The 21550-nt window shown below is 40.3% G+C and overlaps 1 protein-coding gene across 2 annotated transcripts in view; it reads right to left on the bottom strand.

Moving 5' to 3' along the window:
• Nucleotides 1–21248, bottom strand: part of KPNA3 (karyopherin subunit alpha 3) — a 69597-nt gene extending 48349 nt beyond the window's left edge. The window contains exon 1 of one of the 2 annotated variants that reach the window (XM_069467272.1): nucleotides 21008–21248. In XM_069467272.1, coding sequence (XP_069323373.1) covers nucleotides 21008–21076 — 69 coding nt within the window. In that variant the 5' untranslated portion in view covers nucleotides 21077–21248. Of the gene's footprint in view, nucleotides 1–3337; nucleotides 3384–21007 lie in introns of those variants that run through there. The other variant, XM_069467273.1, reaches the window with a different exon arrangement.
• Nucleotides 21249–21550: the final 302 nt, after the last annotated feature.

The raw sequence follows: 21550 nt of genomic DNA, 5'->3' as shown, positions 1-21550 counted from the left end.
TTTCCTCACTGATCTCGCCTCATCTACTGTTCTTACCCTTATCTGTAGATAACAGCAGGTTAAGAACATCCTTGAAGTGGATTATTAAACTGCCTCAAAAAGTGGTTCTGAGAATCAAGTGAGAGAAACATTAATAAACGAACCTGGCACAGTTGGTGTCACAAAGCAGGCAGTCATCAATGTTTATTTCCCTTTTCTGTCTATAGGTGGTAATCTCAATTTCTAACTTTAAATGCCATTACTTCTCCTGTCCATTGAGGTTTTAACATCAATGATTTTACTTTCATTTTTAGCAGAATATCCTGATCTATTTTGGTAGTATCTTTTTTACTTTCTAGTGTTTTTTATTTCTGCTTAAAATAATTCAATCATCTTGAAAATACTTATTTTATGGCCTTTCTCTGGTTATCTGTACCGCCAAAATCCTTAGGAGACTTAAGACCAATGTTTGCAGTGTCTGTACATTATCTATGGTAGATTTATTTCCTTGTGTGTTTTATAATTTTGGATTATGAGCTTAGGGTAGGCTTCTCTGTCCTCTCCCTGTGCTAGTGAGACTGCCCAAAATTTGAAACATTTAGTTTTTCTACAATAGTAATTAAAAAGCAAATGAATTAGAATTTAAATACCAGAAATTATATTAAATTTGCTATTTGAATTGTATCATATCTAAAAGACAAGCATTATTTTAATCTAAAATGTCTTGTCTAGTATGAGAAATTAAGAATAGGCCGGGCGCGGTGGCTCACGCCTGTAATCCTACCACTCTGGGAGGCCGAGGCAGGTGGATCGCTCGAGGTCAGGAGTTCGAGACCAGCCTGAGCAAGAGCGAGACCCCGTCTCTACTAAAAATAGAAAGAAATTATCTGGCCAACTAAAATATATATAGAAAAAATTAGCCGGGCATGGTGGCACATGCCTGTAGTCCCAGCTACTCGGGAGGCTGAGGCAGTAGGATCGCTTAAGCCCAGGAGTTTGAGGTTGCTGTGAGCTAGGCTGACGCCACGGCACTCACTCTAGCCAGGGCAACAAAGCGACACTCTGTCTCCAAAAAAAAAAAAAAAAAAAAAGAATAAATAGGAAACTTCTAACCTCCTTCTCTACCAAGTCCCAATGGTCTGCTAGTTACAGTTTAAAAAATACAGCCAGGGGTGGAGAAGTTTAGTGGTAAACCTAATATCAAAAAATTAAGACTTGTTTCAATTCCCCAAAAAAGCCTATTCCAACTTCATTAGACTGAAAATTCCATTACATCCATATTCCTAGACATCAACTGGAATTTTAAAAATTAAGGAGGAAGTGAGATTTTTCACTTCACAAATAACTCTGAAATGGGATTCCTTTTAAAAATAAATTCTGACCGGCACAAGAGGGCGGGAAGGATAGGACTAAAACACAGGACTTTGTGTTCCCAGAGTTTAAAATTTTAGAGCAATACCATGAAGTAATTTAATACAAAAAGAATCCCAATCAAATTAGAGATAGGCATGTTCTACAGATGTTTGTTATGTAGCCAAAACAATCTTGAAAAGGAGGACCGTTATCAAGAAATGTTTGCTATAATAATAATAAAAAAAAGAAATAGAAGTTGGGCATGGTGGCTCATGCTTGCAGCCCTAACACTTCGGGAGGCTGAAGTGAGAGGATTACTTGAGGCCAGGACTTTGAGACCACCCTGAGCAAAAGCGAGACCCTAACTCTACAAAAAATAGAAAAATTTACCAGGTGTGGTGGCACACACACCTGTAGTTCCAGCTACTCGGGAGGCTGAGGCAGGAGAGTTGCTTGAGCCCAGGAGTTTGAGGTTGCAGTGAGCTATGATGAGGGCACTGAACTTCACCCCAGGCAACAGAGTGAGACCCTGTCGGAAAGGAAATGAAAGGAAACAAAAGGGAATGAAAGGGGTGGGGGGTGGAAAAGGAAAAAGGAAAGGAGAGGAGAGGAGAGGAGAGGAGAGGAGAGGAGAGGAGAGGAGAGGAGAGGAGAAGGGGAAGTAAAGGAGAAAGGGGGGGGGGAAGGAAAGAGAAACGGGAAGGGAAAAAAAAGAAAAGAAGGAACAAAGTTGGAGGATTTACATAAGCTGATTTTAAGACTTACTATAAGGTAATGTCATAAAGATAGACATATAGATTAATAAAACCAAGAAGAGTTCAGAAACAGACCTACCCATACATGATCAATTGATTTTCAAGAAAAGTGCCAAGGTAATTCAAAGGGTGCTGGAAGAACGTCAACCCCTTATCTCATAGTGTACACAAATATTAACTGAAAATGAATCATAGGGGGATGGACATGTTTGAAGCTCTCACTTGGGTAGGACAAGGGCAATATACATAACCTAAACATTTGTACCCCTATAATATGCTGAAATAAAAGAAAAAAGAAAAAAGAATCATAGACCTAAAGGTAAAAGCTGAAACTAACAAATTCCAGAAGGAAATACAGGAGAAAAATCTTTGTGTAAGAGAAACTTGTGGGGTAATTAGTATTTCTTTTTTTTTTTTTTTTTTTTTTGAGACAGAGTCTCACTCTGTTGCCCAGGCTAGAGTGAGTGCCGTGGCGTCAGCCTAGCTCACAGCAACCTCAAACTCCTGAGCTCAAGTGATCCTACTGCCTCAGCCTCCCGAGTAGCTGGGACTACAGGCATGCACCACCATGTCCGGCTATTTTTTTCTATATATATTTTTAGCTGTCCATATAATTTCTTTCTATTTTTAGTAGAGATGGGGTCTCGCTCTTGCTCAGGCTGGTCTCGAACTCCTGAGCTCAAACGATCCGCCCACCTCGGCCTCCCAGAGTGCTAGGATTACAGGCGTGAGCCACCGCGCCCGGCCTAGTATTTCTTAATAAAACACAAAAGAGCCATAAAAGAGAAATTTATAAATTGGACTTCAAAAGCGAAAAAATTTTGCTCTCAAAGGACACCGTTAAGAAAATGAAAAGGCAAACAGTAGCCTGAGAGACAATATGCATAATACATGAATATGACAAAGAACTTATATCTATTTTTTTAAAACTCTTACAACTTAATTAAAAGAAAACAACCTAATTTTTTAAATGGGCCAAATATTAAAACAAACACTATACAAATAAGGCATGACTGGCCTATAATGAGCACATTTTAAAAATGCCAGACATCATTAGAAGAGTACAAAATAAAACCATAAAAAGATATCACTACATGCTTACTAAAATGGCAAAAATTAAAGACTGCCAATACAAAGCATTCGTGAAGATGTAGAGTAAATAGAACTCATACACTATTGGTGAGAATGTAAAATAGTACAACTTTGGAAAAGAATTTCAAAGTTTCTTATAAAGTTAAATACATATTTACCAGATGACCTAGCCGTTCTATTCCCGGATATTTATCCACTGGAAAATAAAACAAAACACACGACGACTTGTAAACAGGCCAGGTGCAGTGGCTCATGCCTGTAGTCCCAGTGCTTTGGGAGTCTGAGGTGGGACGATTGCTTGAGGCCAGAAGTTCGAGACCAACCTTGGCAACATGGGGAGACGCCCAACTCTACCAAAAAATTTTAAAAATTAGCCGGTGTGGTGGCAGGCATGAGAGGGTTGCTTAAACCCAGGAGTTTGAGGTTACAGTGAGCTATGATCACACCACTGCGCTTCAGCCTGGGTGACAGAGATCCTGACTTGTAAACAAATATTCATGGCAGTTTTACTTATATCTACCAAAAACTGGAAACAAATGTCCAACAATAGGTAAATGGATAAACAAATTGTGAGATATGAGTAAGCAACTAAAAAGAATGAATTCTTTGTGATATGGTTTGGATGTCTGGCCCCTTCAAATCTCATGTTGAAATCTGATCCCCAGTGTTGGAGGTGGGGCCAAGTGGGAGGTGTCTGGGTCTTGGGGGCAGATTTCTCAAGAATGGCTTTGTGCCCATCCCATGATAATGAATAAGTTCTCACGAGAGCTGGTTATTTAAAAGAGCCTGGAATCTCCTCTTCTCTCTCTTGCTCTCCTCTCAACATGTGACACTCCTGCTCTCCTTTCAACTTTTGCTTTGATTGGAAGCTCCTGGAAGTCCTCACCAGAAGCAGACACTGACACCACACTCCTTGTACAGTCTGCAGAACCATAAGCCAAAAAACCCTCTTTTCTTTATAAATTACCCAGTCTCAGGTATTCCTATACAGCAACACAAAATGAACACATCTAGGTACACAAAATATTAATATTAAGCAAAAAAAGCCAGACACAAAAGAAAATGCATTGTGGTCACATTTAGATGAAATTCCAGAAAGGGAAAACTAATCTGTAATGACAGAAAGCAGATTAATATTTGCCTAGGGCTAAGGGAAGAGAAGGAGTTACTGAAAATGGGCATGAGACAACTTTTCGGAAGACAGAAATATTCTACATCTTCACCGTAATGGTGGCAACAGGGGGATAATCATTTGCTAAAACTCATCAAGTGTGGCCAACCATGGCTCACACCTATAATCCTAGCACTTTGGGAGGCCCAGGCAGGAGGATGAATTGAGACCAGCCTGAGCAAGAGCAAGATCCCATCTCTACAAAAAATAGAAAAATGAGCCAGGCATGGTGGCACGTGCCTGTAGTCCCAGCTACTCAGAAGGCTGAGATAGGAGGACTGCATGAGCCCAGGAGTTTGAGGTTCACAGTGAGCTATGATCACACCACTGCACTCTAGTGTGGGAGACAGAGCAAGACCCTATCTCAAAAAAAAAAAAAAAAAACAACTCATCAAGCTAAACACGTGGATTGCCTCTGTAAATTTCAAACCTTCCATTATTCTGAGAAGTACGCAAATTATTTTAAATCCTTCCTAAATTAATTTGACACAAATATTAATTTTTCTATAATATATAATTACCAATACCATCCTAATTTTTTTTCTCCTGTTAATATTATATTATACACTTGCATCTGTGTTGCCTATCAACACTTGTGGCAGTTGATAAATATTCTCTATAATTTTAGAAATTTATAAGCAGTCAATAACAAACCTTCAAGAACGGTATAAATAAAACTTACAATAATGTTTACGTGACACCTATTCTGATGCTGTATTTGTTCATTTTATGTTTCAATGATAATCAGGACTAGTGAGTTCATGTAAAGTGACTTTATTACAGTAATGTTATAAAGCCAAACTAACATTACTAAAGTCTACTAGGCAGATGAACCCAACAAGAATAGGAAGGTGCTGAATCTTTCAGAAGATCCCTAAAGCACCCTCAGGCACCAGCTATCTCCCACCTTACCAAAAAAAAAAAAAAAAGAGAGAGAGAGAGAGAGAGAGAGAAAGAAGGAAAAAAAGAACTAACCACATTCTGAAAGTGTCTAGCACTGTAACTACCCCTTTCATAGAATCATCTTGGTCCCTTTTCCTGAGACAAGACAGCTGAACCTACGATTTCTCCTCTTCACTACAATCAATGGGGGGAAAAAAAAAACGATTATTTAAAGCCACATCAGCCCCAGCCCCAAGAATCTACACAGTTATATCCTGAATTCAATACTTGGCAGCAGTCACAACTAGGGGGCTCCCATAACACCTAGGTCTGGGTGTCTAGCTGCCCGGCTTCCTCTGGGTTGTAAATTCAGAACTTTAAGCAAGTTTCTCTTTTGCTCCTTCTTCTCCCTTTTCTGCCTCTTGGGTAAGGGAGCTCTGAACCTCCTCTCAGCTTGTCCTTACCATACACAAATTTGCCCAACCATCCTCTTTCCCAAATACTTGCACTGCTGTGAATAGTATACATAGTTCTCAGAAATAGGTTCACTGGTAACTATCAATAATACAACTAATTCAGAATGTGTTCTTATTATGAAAGTATTCTAGCTATTTTTGATAGAAGCTAAACAATATACTAAAGCAGCGGTCTCCAACCTTTTTGGCACTGGGGACCAGTTTCATGGGAGATAATTTTTCCATGGACCAGGTGTGGAGGGTGGGGGGCAGGAGGCAGAGTTCAGGTGGTGATGTGAGGGGAATGGCTGTAAATACAGACGCTTAGGCTGCTCACCTCCTGCTGTGCCCTCCCCCTAAGTTTTTCCAGCAGAGTTCTGTGGCCTGGTTCCTACCAGGTCACAGACCAGGAGTTGGGGACCGCAGTACTGAAGAACTTACTACCACAAAACAAATATTAAGTAAGCTAAAATAGTGCTCCCCGGCCGGGAGCGGTGGCTCATGCCTGTAATCCTAGCACTCTGGGAGGCTGAGGCGGGAGGATCGCTTGAGGTCAGGAGTTCAAGATCAGCCTGAGCAAGAACGAGACCCCGTCTCTACTAAAAATAGAAAGAAATCTGGACAACTAAAAATATATAGGAAAAAATTAGCTGGGCATGGTGGTGCATGCCTGTAGTCCCATCTACTCAGGAGGCTGAGGCAGTAGGATTGCCTGAGCCCAGGAGTTTGAGGTTGCTGTGAGCTAGGCTGATGCCACGGCACTCTAGCCCAGGCAACAGAGTGAGACTCTGTCTCAAAAAAAAAAAAAAAAAAAAAAAATTAATAGTGCTTCCCAATCTCTTTCACATCGTGGTATACACAGAAAATATTTATATAGCATATTGAGATAAAGGGACAAGGCTGCACCCAATTCCCCAATTGGCCCCTAGGGCAGCAAACCAGATGGGAAACACTGATCTAACAGACTCTCATGCTAATACCCTGGGTCTCCGGGAGTTCATCCATATGGCTATACACTGGCACAAATAAGCCAGCTTAAGAAAAAATTTATTTCTGCTATTCTAACCCACACATCTTAGTCAAATCATGAAACATTCAAGGCCCAGTTGATGTTATCTCCACTATGAAGCCTTCCCAAATCTCTAAGGCTGTAATTCACATCTGTCCTTTCTCTCTGTTTCCAGATCACATTTACTTTTATTAAACTACCGCATTCTGTCTTATAGTTATTGGTAGCTGCATTATTTACACTACTAAATTAAATGCCCCTTGAATGCAGGGATCTCGCTTCATTTATTTTTATTTCCCTCTGTTCTACAATATTGAAAAAACGCAGTTTACACAACAAATGTCTGTCCAAACTGAATTTGGGGTGAGTCATATTCAGTGACAATGCTTTTTGTACTAAACCCTAATCACAGCCTATAGCCCATGTACTTTGTCCATCTGTATTTCAAAACTGGATTTAGTTCTAAGTCTCAAATATCCCACTTTTCCAAAGTTCCAAAAGCTCAACAGTATACATAAAAATGTTTGTTTGCATTAGCCCCACACCCATAAAATTTAGAAGACAAAAGCAAATGTCTAGCCATGATAGAATTTTAACAACCAAGTACTAATTCCTTTATTCCAAGCAAAAACTGTGTTCCCAGAACTCAAGAAATAACTGAAAACCACACTGTTGTTACCAGCCATAGTCCCTGACAGTAACTTTAAATTGCCCTAGGGGAGGCAGAAAGCGTTTTTAAATAATTTTCACTACTACTGAAGAATTTCAGCCAATGAGAATTCTCATTATACAGGAAGAGTACTATAACCCTAATTGGGAATTGCCAGTTTATAAGCTTTCTCCTTAAAATTTGTGACTATATCTGAATGCTGAGATTTCCTTATTTATAGTCATAATTTATATTTTCATCTTCTCCTTGCCTTTAAAAGATACTTAACTTTTAACTACTAGTAAGGAGAATAAATAAAAATATAATAGGTGAATAGATACTTAACTACTAATTTGGATTAGTACACAAGTTATATAAGCATCATTCCCAAAATATTCATTGAAAATATGCTTCTATGCATTTCCTATGTTTTTCTGACCCTTGTGCTAAAGTTAAATATTTTTGCAAAATCTAAAAAGTCTGAATAAACATTCCCAATTATGTAATATTCCAAAACCAAGATACATATGTATGATATTCATGGAAGTAGTTTCAAGTATAAAAAATCAGTTCAAATTTATAAAAGATACTAACTGTACAGTCTGCAGTTCTCTGCTAGCTGAGATTAATATCGTAATGTCTAGTTTTTTTCTATCATCCATGTAGCATCTCTACAATCTGTAGCCCAATACTCAGCTAACATGATCATCCTCCTCCTCAGCCTACTTAATTCCTTTTTTCTTGCAGATTGATACGTTGAGAGGAATGTGTATGTACTATCCAATCCCTCTATTTCAAAGCCTGCCCAGCTACTTTCCTCCATGCACTAATCAACTTTCTACCTCTCAAATTCTCTATTATTATCTTAAATACAGAAAAATGACAGCCAGGTGCAGTGGCTCACGCCTGTAATCCTAGCACTCTAGGAGGCCAAGGCGAGAGGATCTCTTGAGGCCAGGAGTTTGAGACCAGCCTGAGCAAAAGCAAGACCCCAGTCTCTATAAAAAATAGAAAAATTATCCGGGTGTGGTGGCATGCCTGTAGTCCCAGCTACTTAGGAGGCTGAAGCAGGAAGATCGCTCAAGCCCAGGAGTTTGAGGGTGCAGGGAGTTAATGATGACACCACTGCATTTTAGTACTCTAGCCTTGGTGACAGAGCCAGACCCTGTCTCAAAAAAAAAAAAAAAAAAAAAAGACAAAAAAGGAAAATAACAACAGTGTCAATCTTAACACCCTTTGTAAATATCACAAAGATATTCAGAAGAGTTGGATCTTTACCTTTTGTGATTCTGAAATAGGGAATGCAAAGAAAGTACACAGGTCCTAGGAGTTTCCCTTACCAAAATCTGTGGATGCTCAAGTCCCTTATATAAAATGGCACAGTATTTGCATATAACCTATGCACATTCTCCATATACTTTAAATCATCTCTAGATAATTTACAATACTCAATACAATGTGAATACTATGTAAACAGTTGTTATATTGTCTTTTTAAATTTGTATTATTTTTTAATCCCCCCACTAATATTTTCTATTCATAGTTGGTTGAATCCACCAAATCGGAACTCACAGATATGGAGGGCCAACTGTACATTGTTTCAACATTGGAAGGGTCAGGAGCACAAATTCACTGCTATCCCATTTTGTCCCTCTATCATTCCGATGATTCTACCTTTGATAAGAAAACTTTGTGGTATAAGCTTGCCTACAAGTCAACTGAAATACATCAGGCTATTCTGGAGACAGATAAAGTGTTTAACATTTTTCTGATAATGTACAACATTCATTAGTCATTTTCATTTTTAAAATGAAAGTTAAATCACTATCAAAATGTAGCAAATATTGGCCAGGAACAGTGGCTCATTCCTGTAATCCCAGCACTTTGGGAGGCTGAGGCAGGAGGATCACTTGAGGCCAGAAGTTGGAGACCAGTCTGAGCAATATAGCAAGACCCCGTCTCCACAAAAAACAAAAAAATTAGCCAATTGTTTTGGCAAATGGCTGTAGTCCCAGCTACTCAGGAGGCTGAGGTCAGAGGATCGCTTAAGCCCAGGAGTTTGAGGTCGCAGTGAACTATGATGAGGCCACTGTACTCCAGCTTGGGTGACAGGGCAAGAGCCAGTCTCAAAAAAAAAAAAAAAAAAAAAAACAAACCCTGCAAATATCAAGAAGCCTTTATTTCCATATAGTCCATTTATTCTGTAATAATTTCTATTACATCTTTGGAAGTTAAAAATATACTACAGGTTATCATCAACCTGTTTTGGGGAAGATAAAATTATCCTTTCTCTTGGTTGGAAAGCTGAGGGGAACAAATATTTAAAATATTATTTGTCAATATCTTATGTCACATCTCAACCCCAAACAACTGGCCAAAAGGTTCTTTTTGGTCTAAAAGTGTATGGTAGGCATAGTGAGTATTTTTATTTTGAAATTTCAGATCAAAAGTATGCTTTTAAATGGATATTTAATGGTACGACAATTATTGTTTTGGGTTTCTTTTCTTTTAAAACATACTGCAGGTTATGTTTTTAAAAGGAAAGAAAACGCTGAAAATACCATGTATCTTACCTTTTAGGCATACATGTTACAATATTGGCAGATGAAACATTATATTGACAGATTATGCTTCAAAATAATCCAGGAAGGACAGAAGATGGCAGGGATATAAATCAAACTGAACTGACCACAAATTCTAATTGTTTTTAAATGGTACATAGGAGTTCAATAAGGTAAGTGTACAACATTATTTCTCTATGCCCGAACTTTTCCACATCGGTGAAAAAAATGGAGTTGGACTCATTAAATTCCCATGTTTTGCTAGTTCAATTCGTTTTTTACAATTCAATTGACTATGATATCTACACTTCAAATTTGTTTAAAAATTCTAACTATAATCTAGAGCGCACTGATAGGTAAATCTGATACAATTAACTGAAAATTGTTGGTAAATCTGATACAATTAACTGACAATTGTTCATAACTGTTAACAAAATATAATACGTACAATACTCACCTCAGCTGGGCCCTCCTTCCTACATAAGTTCTATTTTGCATTCCCCCAAACACCTTTCCTCAAGCATTACCTTTCTTAGACCCTTCATTCTCTACAGATAACTTTGTCAAAGAAAATAGAGGCCACGAGGCTTAATTTCCTTTAGTTTACCTACCCTATTACAGCTGGTCCTCACTTCTGTTTGTGCTTTTCTGAGTCCTTTCCACCTGAGTCCCCTTCAAGATCTGACCACAACTTACATCTCTTACTTCACCTCCCTAACAACTCATCATACTGCTCCTCTACGTAGCATTTGATATTACAACTATTGCCCCTCCTTCAGGAAACCCTCCTCCCTTAAAGTTCTGATACACCACTTTCCTGCTAAGCTTCCTATTGACTCATACTTCAGCGGCATTTTCACCTAGTCCCCTGAAATGATGTGGTTCATCAGGATTCTTTCCTCCCTGGTCTTTTTTCCTTCTTATCCCTATATAAACCGTCATCTACATTATCATCTCATTCTAATCACTGATTGAACTATTTTTCAGATCTTCACCACTGGCCACATTAGCCTAGAAGGATCTGTGAGCCAAAACAAGCCCACCCTCTGATTTTGTAAATAACACTTTATTGGAACACTGGCACACCCATTTGTTTGTCTATAGCTGCTTTTGTGCCAGAGTTGGAACAGTTGCAAATATTTAGGCTTTTTAAAAATATTATCACCCTTTACAGAAAAAGTTTGCCAACCACTGTTCTATAAGGTAAAATACACCAAATAAATGGTCCTAATAACTTTTCTTGATGCCAGCACTATGGTCAGGCCACCCATCTCTGAGATTCCTGAGGGTTTCCTGTTACTCCCAAACTCTCTTCTCACCCTCATCAATCCATCTCCTATGGTGCAACCTATTGTGCATTTCTAAATGCACAAATACACTTCCCTATTTAAAATTTTCCCCAGAGAAGAGGTATTTCACAATCTGGATCCTGCCCATCCTATCCAACTTTCTAATCTACTCCACCTGTAAGAAATATCAAATTACTTTAGTTCCCCTAGAACATACCATGCTGTCTCTTACTTCCAGGCCTACACAAGCAAGATTTACCACCAAAGAAATACCTACACACTTTTCTACTTTCAGCTTAAGCACAATCACCTCCATGAAACCTTCCCTGATCCACCCAGGCCAACCTGGGTGATTCTTTCCCTATAGTATGTCCACTGCACTCAGTACACACTTCCATTACCATAAGTATTTCTTTGCTTTTACATCATCTCCATACTAGTCTACACATTTTTTGAGCAGGAACCCCAAGGGACAGTAGGAAAAAGATTAAGGGCATGGGGTTTTAAAGTCGGGAATCTGGGAACGAATGCCAGTTCTGTCCCTTCCCAGTTGTATGCTCTTAAGCAAATTACTGAACTTATTATCTTCATCTGTATAATGGAAATTTTGTAAGGATTATTTAAGATTATCCTTATAAGCAAAGTGCCTTGCACATAGTTAAGTGCTCAACAATTATTGGGTATCATTATTTTCACTGTTTTAATTCCTCATACTTGGTTCAGAATTTCAATAGCTGCTGAGTGAAATAACTGGAGCAAGCTTGTTCTGCATACTTTGTTTTCAGCTGCATACTGAATATTTTCATCTGAACAACATTTGGATTCCAAAACTCATTATGTTTATCCCCCAAAATGTTTCAACTAGACCAACTCATTCAAGTATGCCCAGGTCTTTCTTGGTTTGAGCACTGCAAGTCCTGTGTCTGGGAATTCCCTCAGTTCCAGGCAAACCAAAACAGCACCTTAAAGTTATGTTGCAAACAACAGAAATTAACTTGGGTTAATTCAAGAGAAAAAAAGGGGGACAGGAGAATTTATTGGAAACATAGAGGGCAATTCACAGAACCAATGGAAGAGCTGCAGAATCAGACCCATGAAAATACAGCGATGCAAGCAACTCCCACAGATCTGGTAGCCAGAATTAATGGATGGTTACCATCATAGTTCTTCTGTCAGGATAAACCAGTTAGGACCCAGTATCAGCTCACTTAAGATTCAAATGCCAGGAACAGAATTTGATTGGACTAATTTGTGTTAGCTAGAAAAAGGTGAGGTACCTTAATTAACCAGAGGAGGAAGGAGCACCTAGATTAAAAATCCCACCACAAGATATCCAATGGCAGAAAAGTAGTTTCCAAAGGCCAAATCAGAATGCTGTTTCCAAAAGAAGGGGGAATGGATATAATGCTCTCATATCAACCGTGGCTTGAACATGCCAGGCTTTTAAGACCCCGTGGCATAGTCACTATTACTCATGCTATCTTTTTTTCTGACTGGGAAACTCATCCTTCAACACCTAGCTCAAGTATGACCTGTGTAACCTTACTCCATTTCCCCAAGTATAGTCAGTCAATCATTCCCTTTCTCTATACTCTCATAGTGCTTTGCAAATTATGTACCTGTATCATAGAACTTATCACATTGTACACTAAGCATATGCTTAGGTATCATTCTTGTCCACTAAAATGATCTTCCCTAGATCAGAGACAATATTTTCACATTTATAATCTTTGGTGCTTAACAATTGCCGCCTGGAACATAGAAAATGCTAAATAAATGTTTAATAAATCTGTTTTCCAAGTCACTAGGACATATGAAGAATCAAATACAAAGGAAAGATAGGAGCTACCACAGGTAAACATGTTAAGAAGGAAGGGAAATGTATAGGACATTTTCAGAAACACTGAAAAGATTTCAGTGTTTGTAAAAAATTTCAAAATAAAATTTGGTATGTAAACAAACTCCATAACCCAGAAAACATAACTGTTCAGAATGCTTAATTCCAAGTAAATACAGTCATGATTTATTTTACCATATTTAACTGGTGTTGGCTAAGCTGTGACAAAATTTTTCTTAATAGCAGAACTGCAAGAAAGGATAGCTATATCCTCCTTATACTTTTAATATTCCTTTACCTCCAGGATAAAGGAATAGAGACCTTGAAGTAAGAATACAGTCGTTCCTCAGTATCCATGGGGGGCTGGCTCCAGGAATCCCCTCGGACACCAAACTCTGTGGATGGTCAAGTCCTTCTGTAAAACGGCATAGCACAGTTAGCATTTCGAATCCACAGGTTCTGCATCCAAACCCTCAGATACCGGGGGACAACGGTATAGCCAAACCTTATGCTAACAAAACGAAAAATCAATTTAGGAGTGTTGTTATAAAGTGACTCCCAACGACTTTGAAGTTAGATTTTCTAGAAATACATTTTGTAATTCCTTTACTGGATACCAAAAAGTCAGGTTGTGAAGTATACGCTATCACTAATTAAAAAAAAAAAAATTTAAAAATGTTTAACCTGAAGCTAATAAAGCCTTTAAATCAAACTTCCAGTTTACAGAAAATCTGAAGGGTGGTGAGAAACAGGAGGAACAAATTAAGCAATACCACAAGGAAACACACAAATGCAGGAATTAGGACATTCTATTAGGCTGAACCATATAAAATCCCGATACTTTGCTGTTTTGAACCTCAAAAATGGCAATTTCATACAGTGTAATTTAATATAAGAAAATGACCTGATTTCTTCAACAAATTAATGGCATTTAAAACATGGGGAGGGGACAATAGCCAAAAGTTGGAAGCAACACAAGTATCCATCTATGGATGACTGGATAAACAAAATGTGGTACATACATACAATGGAATGTTATTCAGCCATACAAACTAGCCTTAATTACTAATACACTACTGCATGTGACTTATTCTCCCAACACTTTAACTGTCATAATAAAAAGTTTGGACTCAATTTGGAAAGTAGTAGAAAAGGCACTAAAAGATTAAAAGTTTCGGTTCAAAAATATACTTTAGTAAAATTACAGTGTCCGTGGTGGCTAGTATGAATATATCTATTCAAAGAATATTTTCATTCTTACTTTTTCCCGGCCATTGTACTAAGTAGCAACAGACAAAACATAATTAAATTATCATAATTACAATGAGAAAGATATACTCAGAGTTCTTCCAGGATCAAAGAATGGTACCTAACCCAGAGCTGAGTATTTAAAAGGGGAAGGAATTAGCCAGGCAACAGGAGGCAGGGAAGGATATTCCAGTCAGCAAGATTGCCCTGAGAATAGAAATAGCACTGGCGAGGAGGGGCGGGCAAGATTCCAGATTATGTATAAGCATATAAGAAGTTCAGTGTTTCTAGAGCTTAAGGGGGTGGGGGGTGGGGAGGGAAGATTGAATCTGGAGAAATAACCAGGCATCAGGCTCACTGAAAAAAAATCTCATCAATTGAAGGAAGACCACCACTTTGGAGACAATTTTTAAACTGCAAGGTGATAGGTAACAAAGTCTAAAGCAGGCTGGAGGCAGTGGAATAGAGAGGCAGGGCCACAATCCAGAGACAGCACAGAGATTCAAGCAACATGACTGGCATCTGACTGAATGTGGAAGATGAGAAAGGAGTCCAAGAAGCCTCTCAAGTTTCAAATTCAGGTCACAGTGAGGGTGATGATGCCATAAGCAGAAAAAAGAAAAAACAAAGGCAGAACATGGCTTTAAACACTTTGAGCTTGAGAAGCTAAAGAGATGCTCATGTGAATAATTTCCAGCAGATGATTAAAAGAGATTTAAGTCCCCCCACACTGAAATGATGATTAAAGCCAAGGGAGCTGCTGATGTGAGCAAAAAAAAGTCTACAGAGAAGACTGTCACAGACAGAATCCCAAATCATGCCTACACGCAATGGGTAGGAAGAAGAGTTGGAAAAGCTGACTAAAAAAGAGTAATCCAAGAGATAGAAGGACCAGCAGAGAATATATTACTTGTTAAAGTGAATTCAAGAAAAGAACATTACAGTGTATCTGCTGTATAACACAGAGATTCCCAAACTGAGGAAGAAAGAGAAATGCACCAGGATGGTCATAAGCACCTTTAAGACAAAGCATGTGGTTAAATAGAGCCCAGAGGCAGAATATGGGTGAATGGGCAATGTGTATACTTGCTCCGTTCGACTGTGTTTCTGTGTGTTCATTTACTGTTATTCGGGAGTGCTAATAAATATTAACGTGCTGGTAAAAATCAGTGTGAACCAATATAAGCTTTGCATTAACTAACATCATTCCACTAGTTACCATTCAAGTATGAGTTCATGTTACAGAAATATATTATAGCAGAACAGACTGTCAAAGGAAGGCTAGGCAACAGTATTGATGCCATGGAGTCAGCGCCAAAAGAAATGATTAATATCTTAGAATAATATTGTACCTTTCACTCCCAAATGTAGAGTTTTTTCAAGTACATCACCTAGTCTCTCTTCTCAAAAAGAATTTATTAAATTGTACGTACTGTTCACTAAATGACTAGCCCAAGACCCTTACCCTCGCTGGGTTTCTTGGCAGAGCCCACACTTTTAATAGCTATACACACACAGAATCTGTCGTATATTACAGCAATTTATCCCAAATAGGTGAAAGAAAATTCACTTAGGAAAGCATTAGAGAGGAGGAAAAGAACAGGGACTGACAGTGCCAAACTAGTCAGTCAAGAAAGGCCTTATGGAGAACTTCTGAAGGGTTTTTTTTCTGAACTAGAATGACATGGTGTGACAGAACTGTAATCTTGGTATTCCAGAGACACATGGAGTCTGAGTGAAGACAGAGTTTTTCAGAGCCCCACTCAACAGACAGCCAAAGAAGGCCACAGAGTAGAATACCATGGACAAAGGCAAGGAGAGGAAACTGTATGGTTACTCAACCATCTCAAGTACTTTACTGGCACAAAGGAGACATGAGGAAAAATGGTAGGTGAGGCAGCAAAGGTAGGGCCTTAGGTGGAATTATGTGTGGTGGCATGCCAAGCACTTTTATCCTGAAGGCAGGATAAAAGGAAAGGAAAGTAACACATGGAAAGAATTTAAGAAAGATCAATCCACAATATACACTGGGGAAAGAAGATGCTGAAGACAGGAAAACTAGGTACCTGTACGCTTGCGCAGGTGAGAGTAGTAAGGGTCTAAACTAGAGGCAGCAAGGTTGGTAACAAAGGTACAAATATGGGGGCTCTTCAGATGACTAATACAAAGGGTGAAAGAAGGGAAGAAAAAGGAGTCAAAGATAAAGCATTAAACTTGACAGTTAGTACCATTTACCAACAGAGGTTCCAGAAAGAACCAAATTTGGGAGGGCTAGTTGAATATGCAGGATAATTTATCCCTACCATTATAAACTAAAGCACAAAGTTCAAGTGTTAGGGCCAAGGATATGGGTTATCATTTTTCAGTAAACCTAACTAACTCGCTCTTGCTAGTAAGAAGGAAAACTTTGCAATAATAAAAAGGAAAAAAGGCAAATAAATGATAAACAGTATGTCAAAAAAATTTTATTAGCAAGGTTTTAAAATACAAAAACAGGGGTTTCTGTGATATAGTTAACATTTCTTCAATATTTTCCTCATTACCCAACTTTCAGACATGCTTCATACATGTGAAGTCTTAATATTCTCCTTAATGGAGTATAGCACAGCGAAAAAGCATTCTGGCTTTAGTGTCACAGCTCCGATACAAGGCCAGGCTCTGCCACTTCCTATTGGATGACTTAGGGCTAGTTAAGAGCTGTAGGCCTCAAGTTTCCTCAGCAGTAAATGGGGATAATAACAGTAGCTACTTGATAGGACTGTTGTGAAGACTATATAAATAAATCACGTAAAGTATTTAGCACTGGTACACTGTAAACAATGAATGTTAAGATTTTTAAAACAATTATTATTAGCTACTTTTACTCACATCTTTGAGATACAAAGGAGCAAGAAAAAGAAAAGTTGACCTGGCTGGAAGTTCCTGAGTGTGTGACGTCCAAGGATTCATTAAACAGAACATTTCTGTTTTGTGCACTTTTCTGTGAGTTTATTTGAAAAGTTTTAAATATTTTTTTAAAAAAAGAAAAAAAAAAACCATAATGCCTTACATGGAAGGGTCTGGTATTATTTTATTATTTTTTATTTCAAAATATTAAGGGGGTACAAATGTTTTTGTCACACGGACAGCTTTATAATGCTTTAGTCAGGGCTGTAAGTGTGCCTATCACCTGAATATTCTTCATTGTATCTGTTAGGCAGGTGTTTACCCCTCCCCTCCACCTCCCTCCCTGCTTCCTTATTTCCAATTTTTACTTCTTTGGGTCTCAGACCAAATAAAAATAATTAAGAGTTTCCTTTTTACCATGTACTTCTTAATTTTAGCTACAAAATCCATTCCCATACCCAGCCTCCAAATTGCTGTCAGGATAATTACTCCCTCCTCTACCTCCATCTATAAACCTCAGGATAACCTATATATCCCCTCTCTCTTCAGTGAGCTTTAGACAGAGAAGAGGAGGATCATCAAATCCTCATTCCAGGTTGTAGCCATCGCTAGTCTCAATTTTTTGTTAAAAAAATTCCTCCTTGCAGACCAGATAACAGCACTATTTCTCCACAACCAATGCTAAATATTACTGCCCTATCACCCTTTTCCATTGCTCTAATCATGTTACACCTTCTCCTTGCTTGGGAATAAATTCCTTCAGATCTCCCTATCAAGAAAAAGCTTTCAAGCAACTCTGCGCCACAAGACATTCTCAGACAAACAAGGGCCATCTGGAAGTCTCATCTTTTCACTTCCTAATCTAATCACTGCTCCCATCTTTATTCACTAATTCATGTGCCCCTTTCAAGTTTGGTACATACTTTCTGTAAGATTCACCAACCTCATTTTTTTCCTCTTCTAAAACCTCTTGAAATGTCTCTTCTAAGAGGTCACTCTTGACTGACATGCAATAATTTTCTTCCTTGACCCTCTCCATAATCACAATTCCCTGACACATAACTCTACACTTTTATTTTCTTTACAAAATATGTATTTTATTCTTGCACCTAGCATCTCATTTGGATATTAGCTGGTTATATAATTATAACATATTTTATCTTTTGTCTATCCTGTATGTGAAAAGATAGGAATCATACCTTATCAAAGTTCATCTCACTGTTTTGGAACAGCCTGACAATTACAACTACTTAGTTACAGAGCTAAGTTGTGCTGCATTTCTAATGTAATAACAGAGTCTAACGGAAAAGACTAAATTAGACATGTCATCTAGCCTTAGTTATGCCTAAATCCACAAAAAAGGCCCTTGATCAGATCTGACCCCAGCTTACCCTTCAGTCACATCTCTAGCACTCCCTTTCTCTCTGGCAGCCTCAGCAATCCTAAGACATTCTCTCAGGACTCTTCAATTATGGTTCCCTCCAGTCTGGAATACCCCTTCCTTCCCCACACACTTCTCCTGCCCTTTGCCTGGCCAACTTTCTTTCATCCTTCAGAATCTGCTCACTCCTATTCATCCATTAAGAATCAACCAGAACATCTCCCCTGTCCAGCTCCAAGTATGGTGGTTTCATGCATTTTCAGAATACCTATACCATAGCACTTATTGATGTACTGTACTGTAAAAGTACTCCCATTGTAAACCCCTTGAGGTACAGACTGCATATTATTGTGCAGTCTGTATCTCCCAAACCTAACATTGTTAGACACTCAATAGACACTCAGTGAAAATGCTCATACCTACCTTGTGACTTGTGCAGGCTACATAAGCACTCTGAGGTTCCACATCTAAAGTACTTTCCTCATGTGAAATGGGGATAATGCCATACCTAGCTCATAAAGTTGTTATATAGATTAAATGAGGTATCATGAAACTCTTAGTATGGTGTCTGCCACATAGAAGGACCATTTGAATGACTGCTATTTCATGCCTTAGTTACCTTTATGTATACTGGGAAACGTAACACTGTGACCAATATCAGGATGAATGCTTTAGCAACCATGCTGTCTTTCTCAGGCATATCTGCAAGGCACTGGTTACATTCTGATGATCATCAGCAAATATCTGTTGTGTACCTATTATGTGCAGAGGTCCTTACTAAGGGCTGTGATAACTGAGCTTCCAGAATACAATAATAGAAGCAAACAATGAGACAAAAACCTGTGCCAATATCTAAGAATAGTATTAGTTTTTCTGCATAAACAGTATTTTGCAAACTACAATAAGTTTTTACTTATAACAGTAACTTTTCAAGAAAAAGTTCAAAATAGAAAAAGTTCAAAATAAATTCTTGTCATCAAGTAGACCGGTAACAGGAGGCAGTTCCAAAATTTCTTGTTCCTATTCTCAAGTTTCACTTTTGCTTAGAAGTACTTCTCACAAAGGGTATTTAACCATGATCAGGAAAGAGACAGATGACCTTTATTTGTCTCATGGCAATTCCCTAGGTTTTTTCCAATTAGTATTTAATTTTGTAGCTCTGACAAACAGCCTGTGTTTGTTTCTCTATAAAATAGAAGGCTGAATGGTATATTTACCCTACAATCTTCCCTAAGACAGGATAAATTACACATTTCTTAATCACAGTGGCTCCTTAGCAAAAATTACAGAACTGCAAGTCATGTCACCTAGTATTAGAAAAGAAAGCTGTGGCCTTAAAACCATTTTCTCCCTAACAAATCCAAAGGTCACAGTCCCAGTGAAGTTTGTGCATTATACTTCATTGCTTTTAGTAGCTGCAGAGAGACCTCTAGCGCTGCCTCAATAAGCCGAGTTTGCAAATAGTACCTGCTAATGTCACCTTAATAAGACAATGGCAACACGCTGAGTAGCAACGAACTGAGTGACCACGATGAATGTTTACAGTTTTGCAACCACTTGGAAATCCTACCAGCTTGGAGCAAGAGGATATACGAGGACGTATGAACCTATGCATGCAATTTATTTCAGTAAAACATGTCAAAGAAATTATCATCCTGTGCACACCCCCACTCCAAGAAAGGCTAAGAAAACAGGTCCTATCCGCGGGGATCGCAACAACCTCTTTTCCGAAGCCTCTACACAATAGATGGCAAACTATTGTCCACCTTCGGCTCGCTCCAAATGCCAGCAGTAGCAATAGTATGAGCTGGAAGAGCTCAGCGCGACTAGTCCAAAGGACAGCACTGGAATATAAGAAAATGGTCCTGGCGCATCCTACCCTCCCCCATCCATCACCCTCAAACAAGTCAGTTACCCGGCTGGTCCCCACCCCCCTCTGCGGGCCGCCACCGCCCGCCTGGGCCCGGCTCGAAGAAGGTAGGAGCTGGGACCCGCAGAGCCGAGGCTCCATGTGCGGCAGCGCGGGAGGCACTGAGGGGGCTGCCCCGGGCGGAAGGGTGCACCGGCAGCGGGCGCAAGCCGCCACCGCCCCCTCGGAAGGGCGGTCGGCGGGCCGGGGCGGCAGCATCCCCGCTCGTCCGCGCGGCCCCGGCCCGCGGACCCCGCCTCAGCTCCACATCCCTTCCTCGCCGACACCAGGCCGCGCCCGCGTGACGGGGCCGAAACCCCGGCATTTCCAGGTCCCGGCGCCGGCAGCTCCGAAGGGTGGCTGCAGCCCAGCCCGCGACCCGCTGCCCGCTGCCCGCTCCGCCCAACCCGGGCCCACGGTGACGGGAGGCGGCGGCCAACTCCGACCGACCACAAGCCGGCGAGAACAAGCCCAGCGCCGGCCCCCCGCCCCTCCCTGCCGCTGCCCGGCCGGCGCGGCCGGGCGGGCCCAGACCGCGGAAGCGCACTCACTTCCACATCGCGGCCCTTGTTCTTGAAGCTCTTGATACGGTGGTTCTCCAAGCTGGGGTTCTCGGCCATGGCTGCGCGCGGCTCCGGCGGCGGCTACTCCTGCGGCTGCGGCGGCGGCGAGTCTTGGCGCGGGAGGGGGAGGGGGAGAGCGGCAAGAGAAGGGAGGCGGGGGGAGGAGAGCACGTTCCGTGACGCCTCCGAGCGCGAGGTGGCAGCAGCGCCGGGGGAGGCGCGGGCCGACGGCTGGGACGGGCGGGGCGGGAACGGTGCTGAGGAGCGGCGCGCGCCCGCGGAGGCTGAGGACACGTGACCGGGGGCGGTGGCCGGCTTGGGCGCTCGCCGGGCGGGACGTGCCGGGTTGTTTCTCGGGATGACGCTGCCCTGCTCCTCACAAGGCTTCTCCACAACCTTTCGGTATTGCAAGTCTGGCGCCAGAAAGGGAGCCGGAATTTGTGGCTTTTACTGCCTCCCAGGCGCGGGGCAGCGGTCCGCAACTACAGTTCCCAGAATGCTAGGCTCCGGCCGGAGTAAGTCTCCATGCTG

Source organism: Eulemur rufifrons, chromosome 4, assembly GCF_041146395.1.
Source record: "Eulemur rufifrons isolate Redbay chromosome 4, OSU_ERuf_1, whole genome shotgun sequence".
Taxonomy (NCBI): domain Eukaryota; kingdom Metazoa; phylum Chordata; class Mammalia; order Primates; family Lemuridae; genus Eulemur; species Eulemur rufifrons.
The sequence above is the reverse complement of the archived record's forward strand: the minus strand, read 5'-3'. Positions and strand labels throughout refer to the sequence as shown.